The 23,288-nt window shown below is 34.3% G+C and overlaps 4 protein-coding genes and 1 long non-coding RNA gene across 8 annotated transcripts; 2 read left to right on the top strand and 3 right to left on the bottom strand.

Moving 5' to 3' along the window:
• The first annotated feature begins 1,107 nt into the window (after positions 1–1,107).
• LOC110600324 (GTP-binding protein YPTM2) lies at positions 1,108–4,202 on the top strand. The gene is made up of 8 exons (XM_021737156.2): positions 1,108–1,346; positions 1,689–1,761; positions 2,678–2,725; positions 2,813–2,860; positions 3,225–3,296; positions 3,379–3,534; positions 3,623–3,726; positions 3,811–4,202. Exons 1-8 carry the CDS (start codon positions 1,333–1,335, stop codon positions 3,905–3,907), a joined length of 612 nt encoding a protein of 203 aa, XP_021592848.1. The 5' UTR covers positions 1,108–1,332; the 3' UTR covers positions 3,908–4,202.
• Positions 4,203–4,415: 213 nt separating this feature from the next.
• LOC110600323 (probable transcription factor At5g61620) lies at positions 4,416–7,288 on the bottom strand. Its single transcript, XM_021737155.2, has 4 exons — positions 6,889–7,288; positions 5,680–5,891; positions 5,466–5,591; positions 4,416–4,863 (listed from the first exon to the last, which is right to left on the bottom strand). Exons 1-4 carry the CDS (start codon positions 7,151–7,153, stop codon positions 4,516–4,518), a joined length of 951 nt encoding a protein of 316 aa, XP_021592847.1. The 5' UTR covers positions 7,154–7,288; the 3' UTR covers positions 4,416–4,515.
• A 571-nt stretch (positions 7,289–7,859) lies between these two features.
• On the top strand, positions 7,860–19,059 carry LOC110631382 (polycomb group protein EMBRYONIC FLOWER 2). 4 transcript variants are annotated; one of them, XM_043950360.1, is made up of 21 exons: positions 7,860–8,707; positions 8,830–8,977; positions 9,228–9,283; positions 9,594–9,705; positions 9,875–10,034; positions 10,120–10,170; positions 10,503–10,642; positions 11,610–11,672; positions 11,789–11,919; positions 12,096–12,160; positions 13,231–13,283; positions 13,481–13,534; positions 13,616–13,675; positions 13,974–14,020; positions 14,132–14,253; positions 14,715–14,931; positions 15,149–15,197; positions 15,793–15,876; positions 15,998–16,077; positions 16,740–16,829; positions 17,598–19,059. In XM_043950360.1, coding segments are annotated over exons 1-21 (1,821 nt in total). In that variant the 5' UTR covers positions 7,860–8,669; the 3' UTR covers positions 17,599–19,059. The 4 variants fall into 4 exon arrangements, with proteins under 4 accessions (XP_043806295.1, XP_021634883.1, XP_021634881.1 ...); XM_021779191.2 differs by lacking the exon at positions 17,598–19,059 and adding an exon at positions 17,004–17,449 and having other exon boundaries at positions 7,862–8,707; positions 14,754–14,931; XM_021779189.2 differs by lacking the exon at positions 17,598–19,059 and adding an exon at positions 17,004–17,449 and having other exon boundaries at positions 7,862–8,707.
• A 7-nt stretch (positions 19,060–19,066) lies between these two features.
• Positions 19,067–19,834, bottom strand: LOC110631383 (oleosin 1). Its single transcript, XM_021779193.2, has 2 exons — positions 19,427–19,834; positions 19,067–19,353 (listed from the first exon to the last, which is right to left on the bottom strand). Exons 1-2 carry the CDS (start codon positions 19,708–19,710, stop codon positions 19,221–19,223), a joined length of 417 nt encoding a protein of 138 aa, XP_021634885.2. The 5' UTR covers positions 19,711–19,834; the 3' UTR covers positions 19,067–19,220.
• An 898-nt stretch (positions 19,835–20,732) lies between these two features.
• Positions 20,733–21,454, bottom strand: LOC122721731. Its single transcript, XR_006348491.1, has 2 exons — positions 21,265–21,454; positions 20,733–21,098 (listed from the first exon to the last, which is right to left on the bottom strand). It is a non-coding gene; the product is annotated as an uncharacterized LOC122721731 (long non-coding RNA).
• Positions 21,455–23,288: the final 1,834 nt, after the last annotated feature.

The following is a 23,288-nucleotide window of genomic DNA, read 5'->3' as shown; positions in this document are numbered from 1 at the left end:
GTGAGTAGACATTTTAGACTTTGATCGAAAAAATATAACATAATATTAATTATAATGCTATAGAATATAATAGTATATAAATAGAATATTATAATTTTATATACTTTTATTTTTTTAAAAACAATCTCCCATTAATTTATTATTATTTTTAAATAAATATTCAAAATATTTTTTAATATTTAATAAAATTTAATTTATTTAAAAAATATAATTAAAAAATTAATTTAAAAAATTATCTTTTATAATATATATAAATAAATAAAATAAATAAAAATTATATAACGATAACTATTTACTTCTTAAAAACTATTTTTTAAAAAATTATTTGTATAAAAATAAGTATATAAATTTTTTATATAAAAAATAAGTAACAAAATAATTTTAATTTTAAAAATATTTTTTTAATGAACAGTAAAAAATAAAAAAGTGACGCTAATAACCGACCGATAAAATTTGATGTTTTTTAATTAAATAAAAAAATTACAACGAAAACATATCGCATTCTAAAATAATAATTTTAAGAATAAGTGTAGTAATTAAACATTTACAAATTTAATATACCCATTAGAAAACCAATAAAAACATGGAAACTGCTAATCAATACAATATTTAATTGAAATCGTCTAATGAAATATAATAACTGCAATAGTTTATTAAAATTTTAAAAAAAAGAAAGAAAAAAGGATAATACATGAATTTTTATTACAAATAAATGTGTTTTATTTAAATTTGTACTGTAATGTTATATTATAAATTTAATATAAGTGAACTTTTTTCTTAAACTTATTTAATGTGAATATATGAAGCACTAAAATTAAATTTCTAAATGTAGATAATAATTCCATCCATTGTATAATATACCCTATATCTATCAATAGATCCGGCAACATAATATAAATTCTCCACAAAATGAAAAGGTCATGTATGTTAATTATAATATTTTTATATTTTTATATTATATATATATATTAAAAAATAATTTATATTTTTCACATCGTATTATATTTTATATATAAATAATATATTTTTATTCGCCATTTTGTTGCAATTATTGAATTTCATTTTTAATTTGGTTAAAAGCAACCATTCATAAAAATATATTATTGCCAATTTAATTGTTGGAATTGATTTGGGCGGTCCAGATTTAGGAACATAACATTGATCTAGTTGTCGGTTTCATTTGCACTGCCTTGCATTTCATCTCCCCCTTTCATTCAGTTTCTTTCCGAAAATCTCCTTTTTGTTATTTCCTCACTCACCGTTCTCGCTTCCACTTGCAATTTCCAATTTACTTCCCGCCTGACCGGTCCGATCCCGGTCGACCTCACCGTCATGAATTCTGAATAGTAAGTCCTATAGATCTCTAGCCCTATCTCTCTGCTTTTAAGTTTTCGAGATCTGTATCTCCTTTGCTTGTCATGATTCAGTCGATTTTTTGGTTTCCTTTAGTTTGATCTGTAATTGTCCAAGTATCCAGTGACTTCTATGTTTTTTTTTTTTAATTTTTGTTTACTTTAAATCAATTCTACGATTTTGATTCCCTCCGTCTGAGGAATGGCTAAACCCTAATTTACTTTTAATTTCACTTAGCTTTCACCTGTTTTTGGGTTTCGAACAATTGTGGATTGTGCTTTTTTCACTTCAGGCATATTTTTGTTAAAATATTAGTTTTTTTATTGTTGGAGCAGTGACTATCTGTTCAAGCTCTTGCTAATTGGGGATTCTGGAGTTGGCAAATCATGTCTTCTTCTTAGGTTTGCGGTAAGCTTAACCCTCTCTGCTTTTCCTTTTTTTCCCTTTCCTATTTTTTGGTATTCTCTTCAGCTTAATAGTAGCTGCACAAGCGTGATTGCTGTTTACATGTGGTTGACCAATTGAAGTGAAAATTGTATCTAATAATTTGGCAGCGATCTGCGTCTTCTGGTCCACGAGGGGATCGAGGTTCATTAATCATTCTTATAACTGTGGAGACTGTTGATATCATTTAGCAACTCGCATTAAATAGATCCATTCTGCTTGACTGTTGAAATTTTTATAAACATTGCCATCTAGTTAGATACATATTTTCTGGTTATTTAGTAATTGAGGTTCTAGTCTTTGTATGATACTTGCAGTGTTAATGTTCCGTCCTATAAGATTGTGGTTGAGCAATAATGTGTAAACCATTAGGTAATTAGCTGATTTTAGTGATATGGTGCATATTTAGAATTGAGGTTTGAGGGCCAAAAGTGTCTTTCTGGAAAAACACCATTTTAGATACTATTGGGAAAAGCAGTTTGTTGAAATAAACTTATTGTTATTCTAGTGTTTTCATGACTAAATTCGTCAATCTTGATTTTATAATATTCCATGATTGACATATTTAAAGAAGTATTTTTCTTAATAGCAAGCTAGCAATGCCAAACTAACTCATACGATTACTGATATTCTGAAACTGTAGGAAAATGAAAATTAGGTTGTTGACAGATTGCTAGAAGTTGTTGCACTAGGTGCATCATAAAATGTGTAAGAAATTAGTAAACTTTTTCGGAGTGGGAGAAATATTGCATTAAGTTCACCAATTCTGGTTGCTGAACACACTGAAGCTTAGTGTACTATGGTTTATTTTGTTTATTTTCTTGGGCTAAATTTTACCCTTATGCAAATATACTAATTTTTTTTTGTATCTTCTGAACAGGATGATTCATATCTGGACAGTTACATCAGTACAATTGGAGTTGACTTTGTAAGCATTTGGAAAATTGTGGATTCTTGCAAAAAATTTTATATTTAAACATGCGGCTGATTGTTTACTTCATTCTGTATTCCATAGAAAATTCGTACTGTGGAGCAGGATGGGAAAACTATTAAACTTCAAATTGTGAGTTTCACTTTCTCTGCTTCTTGTGGGTGTAGAATAATGTTCCCCTGTTTCTTCTTGGTGTGCAATTACTAGTTTTCTGTTGAACTCTAATTTAATCATACTGACAGATATGCTTGTCTTCTGCTTTTGATTACTTTTTTCCTCTCCCTTGCATTTTTCTTTTTGCAGCTAATCTGTCATCAGCAATCATTTTTAATATGTTTTTTTGAGCCTATTTTCCTTTTCATTGGATGTGTAGATTTTTATTTATATGCTTGTTCATTATTTCAATGTGAATGGGCACATGGTTTCAACCTCTAGATTTCTTTTGTTTGGTCTCTTATTCATGTCATTAATGTTTTTCTCCTTTTATTCCTTGCAGTGGGATACTGCAGGGCAAGAACGATTCAGGACAATTACAAGTAGCTATTACCGAGGGGCACACGGCATTATAGTGAGTTTGATACTCGTTTACATTTTTGTTGTTGTGCTCATGGTTTCCATGAGTATGTTGCTAATGTTGTCACTTGTGGCAGATAGTTTATGATGTGACAGACCAGGAGAGTTTCAACAATGTTAAGCAATGGTTGAATGAAATTGATCGTTATGCTAGTGAAAATGTAAACAAGCTTCTGGTTGGCAACAAGTGTGATCTCACTGCTAATAAAGTCGTGTCCTATGAAACAGCCAAGGTAAACAAAATTATATCCTTTTTATCACCTGTTATATTTGCTTTCAATCAACTAATGAACGCTCTTTATTCACCTTGGGTTTTAAAAGGCATTTGCGGATGAAATTGGCATTCCGTTCATGGAAACAAGTGCAAAAAATTCCACTAATGTAGAACAGGCTTTTATGGCAATGGCTGCAGACATTAAGAACAGGTAGCTTTTCGGTATATCTTCGTTGTTTGGGTGAGCATTGCAAATTTTAATTGCCTTCTCATCAATGTTTGTATGCCTCTCCAGGATGGCTAGTCAACCAGCAGCAAACAATGCAAGGCCACCTACTGTGCAGATACGTGGACAACCTGTTAACCAGAAGTCTGGGTGCTGCTCTTCTTAATTGGTTCTGGACTGTCCTCACGTGGCCCGGGTGCATCCAAAAGTGGTTTCTGAGTTGTCCTGGAGTTAATAGACTGTTTCCACCGTAAACCATAAAATGATTTGCGCCAACTCTTGTTCTGCATGCAATTCAAAGAAATTGTTTTTCTTTTTTAATTGTTTAATGTGTTGTACAAATCATGCGTTGCTTTGTGGTAGTGAACGTAATTGTCATTATTGTTTCTCTACGCCTTCTATGTCTTAAAGACTTTTGTGGTTCTGATATGGAATAGGGTAATGGAATAGTGATTCTTTCATTTATACCTTGCATTTATATTATATTAATTTCCTAAAAAACCGTTATAACAGTTGTTTGCTGTTACAATGAATTGAATGTAATATAAATTTTTAGAATGTAATAAATTGAATATAAAAATAATGAATTTATGAAATTATTGTTCTATGGGATATTGTCTCATCTAGACGTGATCTGAATAACTATTTAATATGGAACAGCTATTCCTCATTTTGGTAGTAATCACATGGACGGCGTTTTTGGCATAGTATACAACTCCATGCATGCATGTGCTGAATATATATTCTAAGTTCTGAAACAAAAACTAAAATTTCTCATATGACACTAAGGGGATTGGTTTCCAGGGGGTTGGGTGAGATACGTGCTCCTTGTGGGGGTTGAGGAGGTGGTCCAATTTTAAGGTCCAGCTCCTGAGAGTCAACATGTTCAGTTGATGGGCCTTCCTGCGTAAAGCTGAGCTCGAATGATCTTGGCATTGGTATCCCTGAAGGGTGGGTAGTAGGGGGTGCGCAATTAGCAAAGCTTCCAGGGCTCCGCGTCTTTGACAGATAAGGGTAGGCTAGCCTTTTATTATTATAATTCATCATCTGGACGTAAGATGCAGCTGTAAATTGCATGGTTCTAGTGCTCATCAAGCTCTGTACATTGCCAGGGTATCCTTCCTGTAAAAACATGGAAATTTTGATATGCTGGTTAGGAGAAAATTCAAACAGAAATTTAAATTTAAAAAAAAAAAAGAATCTCTGGAACCAAATATCTGCTAAAAAGATCAACAATAGACCAGCTTATCTAGCTTATAATAAGAAAATCCTAAATGATGTAGTTGGCCGTTCTTCACCATGTCATAACTTGCATTAAAAATACTATCTTTTTTTACTCTATTAACCATACAGTAACTTCATCTGCACATACAAATGGGATTAATGCGTGCTCGGGATGGGAGTAGTATTCACGCAAAGCCCTACAACAATAGCGACTCTGAGGATTTAAACCCTGATTAAGTGAGCATGGAGATCAATTCCAGACCATTGATTCAACAATTTGGTAGTTCTCGTCTAGAGTTCCAAAATCATAATATTAGTAGAGATTTGAGCAGATATCAACCATTAGCTACAAATGAAAGGGTCAACTACTGGATGGAAAAAGATAATATGGAATCGGTCCATAATATGAGCTTGAGTGATAAAGTGTAACCTCAAGAGAAAGTAGTAACAACTAGTAATAATTTCTGTAAGCTAATTGCTTGGCGGCAGAGGGAATTTACATGTGATGGAATGTCACTGTTCTTCATTGGCGAGGCTGAAGATGTACCCGCCGGTTCTAGTGCCTGTGGGCTTACCTGTGTTGAACTGCTTGAAAGCAAATTTGGGAGCTCCTGGGATGCTAGAACCTGGAACGCTATATCACTCTGGTCAGATATAATGGAAGAAAATGCACTCTATCAGCGCATGCAAGTGCTGAAGCTGAGAAAAACATACAGATTCTTTGAGTGCCATATCAAAAAGACGTGATCTACGCTTCTTCTTATCAGTTGAAGCCTTCCTCAGAAAATACTTTTGAGCATGACTAGCAACCTGGGTTGGGGTCCTAGTGGTCACAAACTCTTTTGAAATGCCTCTCCAATCACCTTTCCCGAGCTTTGTCAAGCCAGCTAAAAAGGATTGATGTTCCTCCTCAGTCCAGGGCTTCCCTGAGTAAAGAAAAAGCATAGTCCAAGACGTCACCAGACACATTAATTAATATTATTAGAGAGGAAATGATGGATACTTTCAGAAGTTTTATCTCTATCTTTTATTGATGGAATTATCTACCTAATTGTTGTCAACACCAGACAACCTCAACCTGTACTTGAACATCATTTACCATGAATGTGTAGTGCAGAAATTAATGGGACGTGCCCATTTTGCCAGAGAACAAAGCCAGTCATATTACTAGCATCTCTACTCTTGGGATTGATAATTGCTCCCTTCAATCCAATTAGCTACATGTGCTCTATTTCTAATTGATATGAGATAGAGTGGTATAATTATTAGGGGATACAAGACATCATGATATAGCTGGGCCACAACCGTGAATAAGGAGGGAAAAAAAAAACGGAAAAAAGAAGAAGAAGAAGAAGGGGAACGAATCTCTGCTTCAAGGGATAATTGAAGTTGTTCATGTTTTTTAAAGAAATACAAGTTTTACAAGCATTTAAAAATTTTTTAGATATTTTTTTAATTCATTCATTTAATAATTTGAAAAAAAAACTATAAAAATCTGTAAAATTAGTTTTCCCAAAATAATAATAATAAAAATATTAAAACCTTCTCCTCAAAGTTAATGAACATAAAAGACTTGATAAAGACTGAAATCAGGTGGACCCAACGCCAAGACAATTTTGTTAAAAAACGTCAGATAAATTTAGAGAGAAGAGAGTTCTTAGATCAATCATTAACCATATGATAATACAATATGACATGCATGAATCCAAATCATTGAAAAAGAAACAAGTTGTAGACCATGCAACTCTTATGTTCATCAGAACCTATATCAAATACCTTGTAAACACCAATACATGCACAGATGAAAAACAAATAAAAAACTGACATATACCCATCTCATCAAATCATTCATTCTCATTAGAGCACTCACAACAAAAACGCCCAAACAAATAACGAAGGAGAGATAAAAGAATAGTATTGTACCCTTTTTCCTTTCCTGCGCTGCTTTGCCTCTCTTGGAACTTATAAATCCATCAGAGACATAACCATAATCCTCCACATGATTATGAACACTTTTGTCTTGTAAATACTGAAGATTGCCTAAGCTAACGCTTTTCTTCATGGGTTCTTCGTTTTTCTCCGAAATATGAACTCCAAACAACTTTACGCCTCCCTTCCAATTGCAAGTTCTTGAGTTGTGGCCATTCTGACCACAGTGAGAACACTTTCTTGCAGCTTCCTTCACCATCTCTCTAATGGACTCTCACTCTCACTCCTCTGTAAAAGAAAAAAGGGAAAGGACTTGAGATATTAATTGACAGTGAAGGAGAAACAATCTCCTTCATCTTCCTTGTTATTTATAGAACCTTCGTTTACTCTGCTACAACACACGTACCCATCTTAAATTTTACCAATTGGAATAGGAAGATCTGGTGGGTCTTCGTTAAAATGACATAACTGCCCTTCTCCAATCTATCAACACCCCTTTTTCACTTGGGAAGTCAATTCAAGGGTTGTGATCTTATGGAGTTTTTGCTACAGATTATTACCAGCCGTTGGATTGACTTAATTGGGTAATTAATTATTTTCGCAACTATCCAATACAATCAGGAAGCAGGGAATCTGATGGTTGAATCTCTCACCTTTGTTTGGATAACTATTTAGGGAGAAAAAAATTGTAGAAAATAAAAAAATAAAATAAAAATAGTGGAAAAGTTATCTTCCTCCTATGATTTGGATGTTAGGAAGGAAAATAGGAGAGAAAAATAACTTCTTAAATAGTAAAATAATTATTTTATCCATTATAGTTGTAATAAAAATAAATAATTATAATGATAAAGAAATAATTATATTCATTCTCATTCACTTTCTCTTTAAATTCAAATTGAAGAGAAAATAAATAGTAATTTCATATTTATTTTTCTTTATACTCCATTTTCTTTCCATCCAAACAAAATTAAAAAAAAAAAAAATTATTTTCCTGCGATCCAAATATTGCATGAATCTCAACTATATCTTGACCTGCTTGGAGACGTAAAGTAACAGTTAGAGGAGTCATGTGATTTTTCAAAACTCTTTTGATTAAGCCATCAGAATTGATTTTCTCAACTATATCTTGACCTGCTTGGTTCTTGTTATTAAAATCTCCATAGAAAATTCAACTTTCACTTCATCCTCAATTTCACTACGCTATTCTACAAAAAAAAATTTAATACTTTAAATCCATATTTAATATCCCTCACTCTCACATACTTGGATTCCATCTTTTCATTCGCACCATATTTATTCATCTTTGTAATTTCATAGATTTTACAATAATCGATTATAACTTCGAAGAAATATTTACATTAATTATATTTTTTTCGAATAATATTTATGTTCTCGTCGTTGTTTTTGTAAAATCTCTCCGGTGTCTGTTTGATCTATCTCTCGCTGTGTCGTTTGGTCCGATTCGAAATCTGTTTAGTGTCGTTTAGTTTCTCGATAGTTCACTACTGAGAAAAAGAGAAACCGAGCGCGTCTCAACTTTCAGTCCTGGAAAATTGAACCAGAAACCAAACAGCTTATAGCTCCCCGCAGCGAGGGTTTGATTTAGGGTTTTTTTCCCTCTGCAAATGATGCACGAATCGAGGCTCTCCTCAGTTTCAGATTAGACATTTTCTTAACCTCAGTTTTAGTGAGGATTTTTTTCGGCTTAGTGAAACTGTAGTTAGCAGAGCAATCTAGCTATGAAAATATATACACTGAAAATAGCGTAACCAAGAATGCCGAGCATCCCTTTAGTGGCTCGTGAAACTTCATCGTAAGTAACTCTTCTTTTGAATTATCTTTTCGCTCAGAAATTTATGGAGATTCTTCATTCTGAGTCACTTAACATGGTGATGAGCTGATCTTGTTTTATTTTATCTTTGGGGGTGATTGAAGCTATACAAGAAGCACGGATCAGATGTGCTGTGAAGATGATTCTCTGCATTTGTCTGCAGAAGAGGAAATTGCTGCTGAAGAGAGTCTTTCCATATATTGCAAGCCCGTGGAACTCTACAACATCCTCCAGCGTCGCGCTTTAAGAAATGTAAATGCACTTAGTGGGTTGACATTTCCATGCTTAAGCTTTTATTTCATGGTTATTGGTTCTATTTCATCTGGTTTGAACCAACATATCATAATTATTACTGTAGATTTTATTGTGTCAAAATGAATGTCCTGTGTTCGATTTCTTTGTATTGAGCTAAAATCTTTGGATATGAATATCTCAATGCCCCATTTCCTTATTGTAGTACATGTCATCCTTCTAATTTTGCATGTTTGTGTTTCTGATGTAGCCATCATTTCTACAAAGATGTTTGAATTACAAAATACAAGCGAAGCACAAAAAGAGGTAATAATTTTTTATGCTGAGTCGAATTTTTTGAGTTTCTGTACTGAGAACACTCAGGAAATTTTGTTTTGTTTCTTTGTTATGGATTAGTTCGGAGAGTTTATAAAGCTTCAAAAACATACAACTCCAAACTTTCAATCTAAGGAATGTCACATGGCATTTTCTTTTCATTTACTTCTCATTTGTTTATTTTCTCATCATTTTGATGGTGCTGGCAACTCTTAGTTGCATGAGTGGTTTCTTTTCTTTAGTAAAATATTTAGCACAGAAATGAGTTTGAGTACTAAGTTTCTTTTGTTTGCGCATGTAGAATACAAGTGACAATTTCTCCCTTTATGACTGCAAATGGAAGTTCACCATGTAGTTTGTTTCCTTTGTACATTTTATTGGCTAGAGCATTTTCTGACATTGGGGTTGCAGAGGTAAGAATCTCTTTGTTTCTTTTCTTTACTTTTTAAGTCTAATTAACCAACCAAATAGAAATATATTTTTGGGTTTACTTCTTCATTCTCTGTTATCGTTGGAGGTTTTGTTCTACAGTTTATTGTACCTTTTTTATGATTTACTTTTGCTCTTCGTTCCAAAATGAAGTATTCTGCAGTATATCGCTTTCGTCGAGCTTGTGTTTTGACCAAATTCTCCGGAGCTGATGGAAGTACCCCAGCTCAGGCAAATTTTGTTTTCCCCGAGATTAACAAGTTAGCATTGGATGCCAAATCTGGTTCACTTGCTTTCTTGTTTGTTAGCTTTGGTATGCATTCATATGATAGATTTTTAAGAATTTATCAATGATATTCATTGGGAATTTTCATCTGATTATTATTTTTGTATTGCAGCTGGAGCCCAAAGTCCTGTGCATAGCATTCATTTGAGCAAAGGTCATTTGGGTATGGAAGTATTTGCATATGAGATATAATTTTGTTCCCTAATTGTGCCTTATAATATATCATTGTGAAATTGGTATAATGTTTACCAATTTGAAACTCTTCTTTTCATTTATCACATGGTTAAATGAATCTTGATGTGCTACAATGGATTGTACAACAGTGTTTGGATTAGCATGTGCCCTAGTCATAGTTGGTGAAGAGTAAATGTAATTATCATAGAACATTTGAAAGTTGAATGCTGCAACTCCCACATTCTATATGAAGAGTCATCTTTTAAATTTTCTTTTTAATTTCCTTTTTTTTTTTTTCGTTTTAATTATATTTTACATCAGCAAATTTTGGAGGATGCTGCCTGTTAGGCACAATACCACTGGAATCACTCTATATGTCATGGGAGAACTCTTCAAACTTGAGTTTAGGACAAAGGGGGGAGGTGATATCTCAGGTTGACATGAAATCATGCTTCTTAAAGGTTAGATAATTATTATTTGATTTTGTTTTTCTTTCTTTTCCTTGTTCCTTCTCTTTATTTTGTGTTAAAAATTTGGTATCCAACTGCATATCAAGTGGTGAAAGCATTAAGGAAAAATTACATCTTTCTAACTTCGATCTTCATTGAACACAAAGTATGTTTTTTTGCTGCATGGGGGGAAATTTATGACTCGGACCGTTAACAGCAAAAGTGTGTTAGATTTATACCCTTGGATGATTAGGGAAGGGGTAATAGTAATAATCTAGTAGAATATGAAGAGAAAAATAAGATGTATTCATCCATAAATTTGATTAATGAAGTGGAATTGCTAAGATATTGAGTGTGAAAAAGTGGGACCACTAAGTCAAAACTTCCTTTGCAGCTAGGCTCCCCTTCTATTGATTCAGAAACCAAGCTGATAATTCCAAAATAAGTTGTAATGATATTCCTCTAGCACTGTGAGAGGTGCAGTGTATTATCCCTTCATTAACGACTCATGTCATTGATTGTACCACTTTGCTTGGAACAGAAAAGACCAAGTGTACTTACGAAGTTACTCCTTAGCAACTTCACTCCAATAGCACAGCCTAGAGGCTAGGTCACCAAGTACTGACTTGGCTCCTTCACTGGGGTAAGTTGGGTTAAAACCAATTTCTTTGACACGATTGATTAGTCATACAATTGAACTAACATCGGGTCTTGTGTCCTGTTTATTAATCTGACTAGCGAAGGTGACCAGTGTGGCTTTCAACATTGTTTACACCATGAACCTTACCTAGCCTAGTGTGATCTTTGTAAAAGGACTGCTACCAAGCTTGCTCCACTTTCTTGAATTTCTTTTATCTAACCTGAGGTGGTTTGGGAGAAATACTATTGTTCATTTGTTGCTATTTTTTGTTGTTGGAATTCAAAAGATTCTTTTTGCATTATGAGTTTTGTATCAGCAAATATTTTTTTACTTGTGCAGTTAAGTTGTTTCAATGATGACAAATGCCTTTCAATTCAATTTCCATATAGTTCAGAAACTGTGGTTTGTTCTCTCCTCAATGTCTTAATTTTGAGTTTGAATTTCTTTACTTTCCCTCCATATATTTTGCGAGCCACACTAACAAATTTGTCATTTTTTGGTTGTTTGGGTTTCCAAAGAATATATCACAACACATTCAAGTCAATATTTCTGTAGAAGAGGTTGGGGCTAAGGAAAAATCTCCATATCATTCGTACACATGTGGTGACATGTCATCTTCATCATTATCTCATATTACTCGTATTATTCGGTAAGCTTTGACCCACCTTAACTTCAGCTTTAGCATCCTCCTTTTCAAGCTTATCATTTGATTCTTGCTTGCTTTCTCCTTTCTTGCATTTGCATGATTTGGGTCACTTGTAATGTGAGAATCCTATGTTTGCCCAACTGTGTATAATAAATGTTTTCAGAACTTGTATTGTTTAGGCTGAGGGCTGGAAATGTCATCTTCAACTATAGGTATTACAATAATAAGTTGCAAAAGACTGAAGGTACTGTACATTGTTCTTTTATTTCTCTGTATCGTACTTTGTTCAAATTTTGTCTTTGTTCTTCTCTTTGGTAATTTTGTATTTTTCATACTATTTTTAGTTATATTTACTATCTTCTGAGGCTTTACTTTTAGCCATTTAAGGATATGCAGTTCAATCATATTTTACTTGTGTGATATCCAGTGTTTTGTTTTCCTGAAAGGAGTTCAGCTGCTGAGGTGCCTGTGATACTTGTAAAATTTAGTAACTGTTGTGACTAATTGACCACCCAAACCAGCTGTTCTGAACATATAGTGGATCAGTATTTGGAAGCTTTAAAAAAGCTAAATGATTAGCTGCCATAAGATATCCATCCTTAATTTATCTGGATTTGACTTGTTAAGAACTTAGGAATTCTATCCAGCTTTGAATATGGAACGTTAGGATTATAATGACAGCGATATATTAAAAAGGGCACATGGAAATCTGGGTCTATTTGTCCTGAGCCAGAATTTTTCATTAATATTCTAATTTTCATTGGTGAAATTGGCTGGAAATAATTGCTAATTAGATTTCAAATCATGGCTTGGGCTAGCTCGAGAAGTTTATAAAGATTGAATTAGGTCTCAACCAGAGAATCAATGTTTTACTAGTACTACTCATCACAGGTATAATATTGAATGTGATGCTCATACTAGAAATAATGATCAAGAATTACTCAATCAATTACCATCTACTTCAAATATCCTTTTGGAAGCATTTTCAAATATAAAAAGTCAATATTGTCCTACGAATTAGTGAATTAGAGATCCGTTTTTACAGATAACAAATTCTGTCTGCATAAATTTCTTTTGAATATGAAATACTTATAACTGTACAAACAAAAACAAGGAGAAGAAAAGATATAGGGTCATTTGTCTGACTTTGGGATTTTCATCCTTTGAGAAGTATGGATTTGCACTTCCAAACTTTTTAGATCCTTGATTAGGGATCTTCCTCTCATGGCTGTTTGGATAATATGTATTTTTTTTGCTTTGGATTTTGGTTCTTCCAAATAGTATGATCTACTAACTTAGTTATCTGTTTTGCAGTAACTGAAAATTTTTCATGCCCATTCTGCTTGGTTAAATGTGCAAGTTTTAAGGTATGAGTGTTCTTGATTTCTGATCTTGTTTTTATTTGTTCTTTGCAATCAAATTGAAATCATAACTCTGAACTTTTATTTCGTGATGCTCTTTCTTCTTTGCTTTTCTTGATTTGTGTCTGTTCCCTTCATTTATCCTTTGGCTGCCCTTTCTCATTGGATCCTTACATTTTTTCTTTTTCTGGATTTATCCTTAGGGTCTAAGATATCATTTGCCTTCATCACATGATCTCTTCAACTTTGAATTTTGGGTTGGTAATCTTCAGGAATCTTTAAGCATTTTGGTCATTAATGTTTTCTGAACTATGACTATTAATGCCTTCGATATTTAGGTAACTGAAGAGTTTCAAGCTGTAAATATATCGGTGAAGACAGATATCTGGAGATCTGAGGTAAAAAATCTTCTCTCCCTGAATTTGTGAATTTTGGAGAAATACGGTTTTTTTTTTTTTTGAGAAATGGAGAAGTACAATGTTACTTTGCCAGTAGAGAGTCCTAAATGCTTAATATTGGAAAGTACCTACTGTAAGCTGGCATTATTTGATCTACCAGCACCAAGAGCTTGTTCCAGATCTAAAATCAGTCTGTTAAAGTATGAAATTGATGGGACTGTTCTGTGCACATGCAAACTGCTAGATGTTAATATCTATTGTTGTTGCTGGATTTTATTTACAAGTATGCTTTATTCAGATTGTTGCTCATGGTGTTGATCCAAAACAACAAACATTTTTCTTTTGGTAAGTTGGAAACTCTTTCGTACTTGAATTCCTAAGTTTTGTTGGCTCTATGCCATTTGTTTGGATATTGAGATTGCAGTAGACTGAAATGGGGTGTGTATTTCTTTGCAGCTCAAAGAAGCCAAAGCACAAAATACACAAGAAGCTTGTTCAAAATGCTAGGCATGTACATCCATTCACCCTTGAATCGAACATGCGTCTGAGGGCCTCTTGTATCCTCGATAAGACTGATGGTAATTTAAAGAATGAGTTTTTCCATTCAGTTTCTTTTCTCCATTCTCGCTTTGTTCCTTGCTTCATTTATTTTATTCTTTTTTATTTGGTGAGATTTTTCTTCTGTAATAGGCTGTGGATTGTAAAATCAACATATCTCAAATCATTTTTAATTTGGGACTCAAATCACTAGTTGAGAGCCATGAGCTGCCAACATTGACAGGCTAACATGGACAGAAAAATGAACTCATTAGATGACTGCCTTGCTTATCTTTTTGTCAGTTGCAAGGTTTTTGTTTTGAGTAGGAAATGTGAATACATCTAAGATGGCACTACTTATCTGTGATATGATCAAAACTCCTTTCTTCAGTTATTTCAAATAGATTCACTGGGAGTGTTTCCCTGCTTCTATTTTGTAAGAAGCTTTCTATGGGATCATTTCTTTTTAGTTTATGACTTGTTTCATATATGTGCATCTCAGGCAGGAAGGATTTCCCTAATGCCAACATTGGTGCTGTAGCAGGTACAGAACATGTTCCTTGCAGCTTTGATGATGTTGGGGCTTCGGGATCTGCAATTCAAGCATATCCTGATCCTGATTGTGTTCATTCGGCATCTGGGAACAATTTTTCACCCCCTGCCATGTTGCAATTTGCGAAGACAAGAAAATTATCTATTGAACGGTCTGACCTGAGAAAGTATGTTTGATTTATTCTTGAAAATTCTTACATGTCCTTTTTTAATAATTTAGGCTCTAATGGTCTAATTTAATAAGGAAAACATGATGGAGGATTTTGTGTGCTGTATACATTAAGTTGAATTGTTGGCTGAAAGAATTGGCTATTCAATTTTCAATGTACTTTGAAATTGCTGGCGATGAATCTAGATATAAATTGGTATGTTTTCTGTTTTCAGCCGCACCCTTCTTCACAAACGACAGTTCTTCCACTCACATAGAGCCCAGGTGACTAGTGACCTTGTCATTTAATTACTGTTCATTTTTTGCATTTGTTTGGTGTTAATGTGTATATTATTAAATTGTCATCCTATTATGCTAATGTCTGCTTTTATAATGTTGCTTGAAGTTGATCTAACCTAAATCTGGCAAAAGTATGTTTTGGAGTACGCCTTACATTTACAGATGGCAGATTTTAGAGAGCCTATTATTATATATCATTTGCCTACTTTAAAATCCATTTGGCATTCTGGAAATTGTGTTTCTTGGATATAGAAATATTGCAGATGCATATTTTGAAACGTCAATATTGATTGTGGATGTCTTGAAAGGTAATTTAGAATATCTTAAAGCTTTTATTCTGGCTTACTGACAAACTGACAGTAATGGATTTTGCTTTTAACTATTGCAATGGGATGAATTATGAAAGTCAAGCTGCTTATGTGGATATGGGCAATAATACAGTGGTAATTCTTGCGGAATTATCATAAGTTAATGTCTTTTTCTTTTTGGAAGTGCCAAATAGGGTCATGGCAATGCTTTGATATATAAAGTAATAAGTTAATATGCTTGGACATTTTATAAATGATTTTTTTGTTTGAAGCCAATGACAATTGAGCAAGTACTGTCAGATCGGGATAGTGAGGATGAAGTCGATGATGATGTTGCAGATTTTGAAGATAGAAGGGTATGCTTTTATTGTTACAGGACTTGTTACTTTCTATCATGCACTTGTAGAAATGTGTTTTTGTATATTTTGGCCCTCTTGATTAGTTCTGTGCTATAATTTTCTTCTCTTTATGCTCTAGATGCTTGATGATTTTGTGGATGTTACTAAAGACGAAAAGCAAATGATGCACTTATGGAACTCCTTTGTGAGGAAGCAGCGGTAATCATCTTTTTCCATTTCTTTCCAATATGAAAATTTAATCAAAGCAAACCCCAGGTAAGTTTAGCCTTGATGCTATATTAGCCTATATTTTGTGACATGGAGGTCCTGGACTTGAAACAATGGAGAAATGCTGTGCAATGCATAATCTTTTCTGGAGCTTGTAATGTGGTAGACTGGTTGGTTTGTTTTGGGTCCTTTGGGAAAAAGCCTCAACCACCAATGCTAATTACCAGCTATTTGATTTGATACATTTTGATTTTTGGCTCTAATTAGAGCCGTAATCTTGGTTATCATCATATCATGTTTGCCCGACTGCCATGGGCATCTTTCTTTTCTCTTTTGGTTGATGTGGCCCTTGTATTACTGATTTATTTTTGCCTACGACACTTGCTGCTTCTTTGAATTCATGTAAGAATGCTTTTTATGAGAGACTATTTATTTTGCTAATGTACGTATATGAGGTATGAATTAAATGCAACTAGATGATATACTTGTGTTTCTTCATTTTTGGTTTGTCCAAAGTTATGAGCATTTCTGGCTTTCATTTCTGTTATTTGTTTTATGCTTTCATGTTTGGCTCTAATTGAGCATTTTCAAATTATTGTCTGAATATACATTTCTGGCTTTCATTTTCTGTTATTTGTTTTCCATGGTGGCAGAGTGTTGGCAGATGGTCATATACCTTGGGCATGTGAGGCATTCTCGAGATTACACGGGCATGATCTTGCCCGAGCCCCAGCGCTACTCTGGTAATTTATTTAGAATGTGCTTCGATATACAGTCCACTTTAGCTGTTTCTTGTCCCTTTATTGTTTCTGTTTCTGGATTCCACTATTTGCAGCTGGTAGCAAGTATTTTGTTTCACCTTTAAATGATAAATCCTTCACTTGCGTTCTAGATATGATTTCACTTTTGGTTGGTAGGTGTTGGAAGTTGTTTATGATAAAATTATGGAATCATGGTCTCCTTGATGCCCGTACCATGAACAAGTGTAGTATTACCCTTGAGCAATACCAAAAGCAGGTCCCAGATGCTGCAAAAACTTAGGGTGATGATACGTTTTGTTGGGCATTGAATGAGTGAAAAAGCAGAGAGGAAAAGCTTCCTTATCATGCTCTGATCATGAGGAAACTTATAGAGGTCATTCCTACCTTTCTCTTCTTGTGACTTGGTACCGTATTTAGCTTATAAAATGATTTCAAAGCATATCAAAATCTGGACAATTGAGTATTTGTTATAATTCACTGTTTATGCATTTGACATTTCAAACGTCCTTTCATTATGTCATACGATAATATCTTCTTATGATGATTTCATAATCATTACATCCAATAGTGAATATGGATAGTATGAGTAACGTTTTGCGGCCTCTCTTCCATGTTAATATATGATTTGTTGGGCCAAGTTCCATCTGAAAAGAAATGTGGTTAAAAATTTTTTGTCCTTGATTAATTTTTTTTTATTTTAAATTCTACCTTTCTGAATACAGTTATACTTATTTCCTTCTTAATTGTCAGAATAATTGCATCCCTTAAACAGTAGCTCACTCTTGCAAACTGTAGAACCATATTCGCTTGCCGTTATTGCACAGTTGGACTGTCAAGTTGATGCACATATACAGGAATGAATGTTGATTTTAATGCTTGTTGCCAGCCCTTTCTCACCGCTGCTCAGCTCTATTTCCTTCTTCTCTTTTATATGTTTGATGTATTTTAATTTCTCCTATTGATTTTGCTTTCTTCTTGTTTAATTTCCTGCTCATCCAGCCCTATAGTTAGATCAACTACTCCTCTCCAGCTTCGTTAATCCTCATTTAGATTATTGCAATCTTATTGTTTGTGTCTGTATCAAGTTGTGAAGAAATTCACGCTCAAAATCAAGATCCCTATCCCCCATCTCGATCAGTGTCTGTTTATATCATATTCTGCGTCTTTCAAAACCCCTTTGAAGAGTAGATACACGTCTTATCAACTCTAGAGGCTTTTACATGCGCATGCAATTTGTACAATCAACTCGTCCCTTGACCTTATAATAAGTTAAGATTAAGAAAAAAGTTGACAGGTCGGTACCAATGACTACAATTATTATACGAGTTCGGTGATTATGCTTTTCCCTAAAAATATATAATTCAAAAAATATGTTGGAATCAGTAGTAAATTTCTATTTTACCCACCTGGTAAATAACTAAGAATTGCAGACAAAATAAATGATCAATTTTACAAATGATCATAATTTAAGTCGAATAAAAAAAGAAGAGCCTATCGAGGGGGAGAGAATAATCCGGCAAAAAATCGGTCTATCTAATACGACGAGGGCCAAATCTGAACGCGTCTCGGAGCTCCAAGTCCCGATGAATGATTCATTATATGCGATAAAGGGAAATTTCTAGTGCCCGCAAGGAAATTTCTTGATTCTTGCATGTACCTGTTCTCGCATGTTTAAGACTAAACAATCTCTCAAATTTAATAGAACTTTATTCTAAAAACATTAAAAAAAAACTATCTTGATCTGTACTAAATAATAATGTTACCTTGCAAATTTAATAAGTAATTGAACGTATAAAAATCCAATACGGATAAGAATTAGCCTCTCGACCCCGATAAGATTTGACAACTTAATTTGATATAGAAGAGACTAGAGCCGCTGAAGTATAAAAGAAAACACAAGACGTCATTTGTAGACGCCGCTGTCCTATACTTAAAAAGGACACAGGACTATTAGGACTAGGAAAAGTTATTACACACATGATCCTATATTAAGATCACTGTACCCTAGTGACAGGTGACTCTACCCAACTTTAATTAAAAACTGATCCTTCTGGGGCGAGATATTGATCATATGTAATACCCAAATCAATAGACTATTACTACACAAATCCAAGAAATAAAAGACTTCATTACAGAGACTCCAGACAATAAAACAAATAAATTATTTTAAAGCACATACACAAAAAAAGGAAAAAAAAAAAAGCAACCCAAATGCCAAATTAACACCACAAACAAGAAATGGCCTTGATTTATAATTAATCACCACTCATACACATCTAAATCAAAGCCATGCTTCTCCACCCCAATCTTTAATGATATCTGTATTATTGTTTCTCCATGTATAAGGGCAGAGATGGAAGTGGACCGGATCTTCTATGTCTGTTGACCAGTTGCTTGATGCCCAAACTGCTCCGCTTTGTCCTTAATTTCTCGTGCCTTACCCGCCAGTTTCAGCCGTGCCTGCTCCAGACTTTCCGCGCCCGGTGGCTTCTTCCCAGTTACATACCTGCAACCCTCCACTTGTTAGAATAATCACGAGACCTAGCTAGCTAGACTTCCTTAACAAAATGAATTATTACCTATAAATCCATGTCAAGATGAAGACTGATGCTACGCCGAAACCTCCTGAGGTCAAGAACCCTGTGATTATGAGACCAACTGCGATGATCGCAGGGACAATAACCGGGCTGCAAATGACCAGCAATGGAGTAGCTATGGTGATCGCAATGACCGTACCAACCACCACTAAACCAGAAAGAAGTAGCAGAGATCCACCAGCTGTGGCCGCAGTTGCTGCCTTCACCACCTGGTAGGACTTTCGTGGTGGCTGGTCGTGCTGCTGCAATGCTTGTTGCTCGGCCATTGACGAAAATAAAAACAGTGATTGATTTGTGCAGTGTAGATGATGGAGTTTTGTGAGAGACGGAGAAGGTGATATATATAGAGAGAGAGGGGATCCGGAATCCAGATAAGGATGGCACGTGTTGAAGAGAGGGGAGGCACGTGTAAAGGAGATTGTCATGCAGGGGTTGCATGCAATAAAGAGGTTCGGTCCAAAGACACGTTTGTTATTGTCCAATTTGAGGTTGTTCAAAACAACTCCAACCTCTACATTACCAAGTGACTCTAATTAATCTCTTAGGCATAACTGCAACATTTAATTTTATTTTTTTTTCTGTTTTAACTTGGGATAAAAAAAAAACATTATGATTTGGTTTTGATTTGAATTTAATTTAAGATTATAATATTAGTGATTTGTTCTAATTAGATACATGAAAAATAATAAAATTATTAAAGCGACAAGGTTTATAATTTTTTGGACCATTAATTCTAAAGAAAAATATAATCGTCTAAGTATTCAGGAAGTTTTCGTTTCCCTAAACCATTCAACTTCAAGTATAAATTCTATACTTACTTTATCATTGCTTTTGAGAAATACCACTTCATATTAATACAGTTTTATTTCTTTCAAATTCATATATAGATCAATTAAATATATTGAAATCATGATTAATTGTACTTTCAAAAAATAAATTGTGCACTTCAAGGCTTAGCCTAGTGGAAAGTGCATCCTGTAGCCTTGAAAGGTCTAAGGTTCGACTCCCCCAACCCCTATTTCAAAAAGAAAAAAAAAATTGTTATAAAAAAATCGATTGTTTTTTAAACCAATGAGAGGCCAAAAAAAGGGAAAAACAAATGAGAAGTCCTTCGAGTTCTTTTTCTTTTTTTTATCAATGCCAAGTGTAGATTGCATTTATCAAGAGCTTGAAAGACGGAATACAGAGAAAATTAAGAACAATATACAATCTAAAAAAAATCAGATAAAAATCTCAATCTGAACTAGAAAAATAGACCAAAATCAATCATAAATCAATCTAAAATTAAGACTCAGCCCAACCCAAATCAATAAGTCTAATTCAACTCAAACCATTCACAGGAAAATGAGGCACCACCTGAAATTGATACACAACAATGCACCACTAGGAATCGTCAGCAGCATCACCAATCAAAGCAATCTACGCCACAGCATCGCCGATCAACACGGATCACCAATGATAACCTGAACTAGTTAGGGCATAAACCAGTATGCAAACCACATCTGAAAATTGGAGAAGTAGACAGATCAAAAGCAACCCATAGCAGAACCATAGTGTGCATGAAGGAGACGCCGGAGAGCCCAACGGGAGCGTGAAACTCCGGACGTAACGGGGCTATTTCAGGATACAGCGTCGCAGCAACTAAAAGCCTTTCCTGTAGTCGAAAGCGAGCCACCAAACCCAATAAGCCTGAGAAAACAGTCATCCCTCACAAAAGAAAGCATCTTAAACATTTAAAACAAAAACAATAAAAATAAAATCCAAAATAAGTCAGCACTGCCATTCATGATGGAAACCAAGGATGACAGCGCCGTCCTTACCCAAAAACAAAGAAAAGCAAACGAACCGAAATTCCTTGCAGAATCGCAAAACTGGCTTCTACCTCACCATTTCTTTCTCCTCTACCCGAGAGGGTTTCTCTCTTTTTTCTCCTGTTCGTTAATGCAATGACTTGACAAGAGTAGAAGTACTTGGAGTTGAAGAGCTAGGAACACAGCTCTGGAGCCTCGATACCAAAAGGGCAAAAAAAGTTTTGAATGATAAAATAGACCCATTGCATGTTTGTTTTATATATATGTTTGGGAGAATTATTATAAGATTTTTGAATTTTTTAAAAAATTTATTTATTTATTATTTTCAAATTATTCAATTAAAATATTTTTATATTTTATAAAATTAATTTTTCTATTAAAAAAATTTCGATAAGTTTATTTTAACTTTAATTGGAATGACTAAATAGTATTAATATTTGAAATAATAACAAATAAATAATTTATGTAATTAAAATTACAGATATTAAATGATTTAAAGTAATTAATAGTTTTTTTAATAAAATTTTTTAAATATTAAATATTAAAATTTTGAATAAAAAATATTATTTTTTAATTATATATTTTTTTAAAAAAATAAACGATGGAATCTCAAATTCTAATTTAATTCACTTTACACCGAACTAAACCGGTTAGATAATTAAAGAGTATTTGGATATCCATGATTTCAGAGGGATGAAAAGCCGTAGCATTTTACGTAACCTTGTAAATGTGATAGGTCAAGGAGTACCGCAGAATTAAGGAACTAAATTAGACTTTGTGTACACTACTTTAACATTTTGATTTCTCCTCTAAACCCTGACGCTGACTGCTCGCCTCCTACTCAAGCTACCTACGGTTTTCTCCTTTAAAAATCGATATACACTAATTAAATATACAAATATTTATTATTTAATTTATAAAAATATTCATTCTATTAATTTTAAAAAATTAATAATCTTTTTTATTAATTAATATTTCAATAATTAATTCTTAATGTAACAGCCCGAAAATCGAACTGCTACCGGCACTAGGATCCAGATCGACTTAAGGTCGCCGGGACCCGTAGTAAGCCTGCTATCCTGTCTGTGTACCTGTGACATTCCATACATGATCATACATTCTCTGCAAGTTCTGAAACTGGACTCACTGCTGACCTCCCTGATTCCTCTGATCCGTACCTACATAGGTGGACTCAAATGAGGGACCAAACGAACTCAAGAACATCTCTAAAAAACTCCCCAAAAGCCCTCTAAAAGATCCTAAAACAATCACATAACACATGCAAAAGAAGGCTGGACAGGATACTTTCGGCGGCAGGTTCAGCGGCCAAAACCCCACTCCAGAGACGAAACTCATGCATGTTCGGCGGCCGAACTTCTTTCTTCGGCGGCCGAAACCCTTCGGGGGCAAGGTTCGGAGGCCAAAAGGCTCTCCAGAGACGAAAGTCCCTCACCTTCAGCGGCACCTTCGGCGGCCAAACCTTGCCTCCAGAGACGAAAGTCCCAAATTGCGGGGGCAAGCTTTGGCAGCCGAAACCACCTCCAAGCATGTTCGGCGGCCGAACCCTCCTTTGGCGGCCGAACCTGGTTGTGTCCAGTGGACAGAACCTTGCTCTGTTTCATGCAAACTTGCACAAAACCCCCCTCAACATGCAAAACAACTACTCCCAACTAGCACATACCCTCAAACATGCATAAAGAGGTCTAAAACTCTCCTAAAACCTCAAACAAACACTGCAAACAACACTTAACATGCTGAAACACCAAACTCATGCAAAACCTCAATCAACACCCTATACATGCATACTAACTATACAACTCCCATAAAACCGTCAAAATCCTTCAAAGACGTTCTGGATCTTCACTTACCTCTTAAAGAACTTGAGGATGAAGAATCCTAACGTGGAGATATGGAGAAATCCCTTCTCAAAGCTCCACGCTTCAAACTTTGCTCTTTTTGCTTAAAACCTTCAAAAATCATCAAAACTCTTAAAATCTTGGAAAGATTTGAAGGAAATCATGAAAATCATGAAA

The sequence above is a fragment of the Manihot esculenta genome, chromosome 14 (assembly GCF_001659605.2).
Source record: "Manihot esculenta cultivar AM560-2 chromosome 14, M.esculenta_v8, whole genome shotgun sequence".
NCBI classification, from domain to species: Eukaryota; Viridiplantae; Streptophyta; class Magnoliopsida; order Malpighiales; family Euphorbiaceae; genus Manihot; species Manihot esculenta.
The sequence above is the reverse complement of the archived record's forward strand: the minus strand, read 5'-3'. Positions and strand labels throughout refer to the sequence as shown.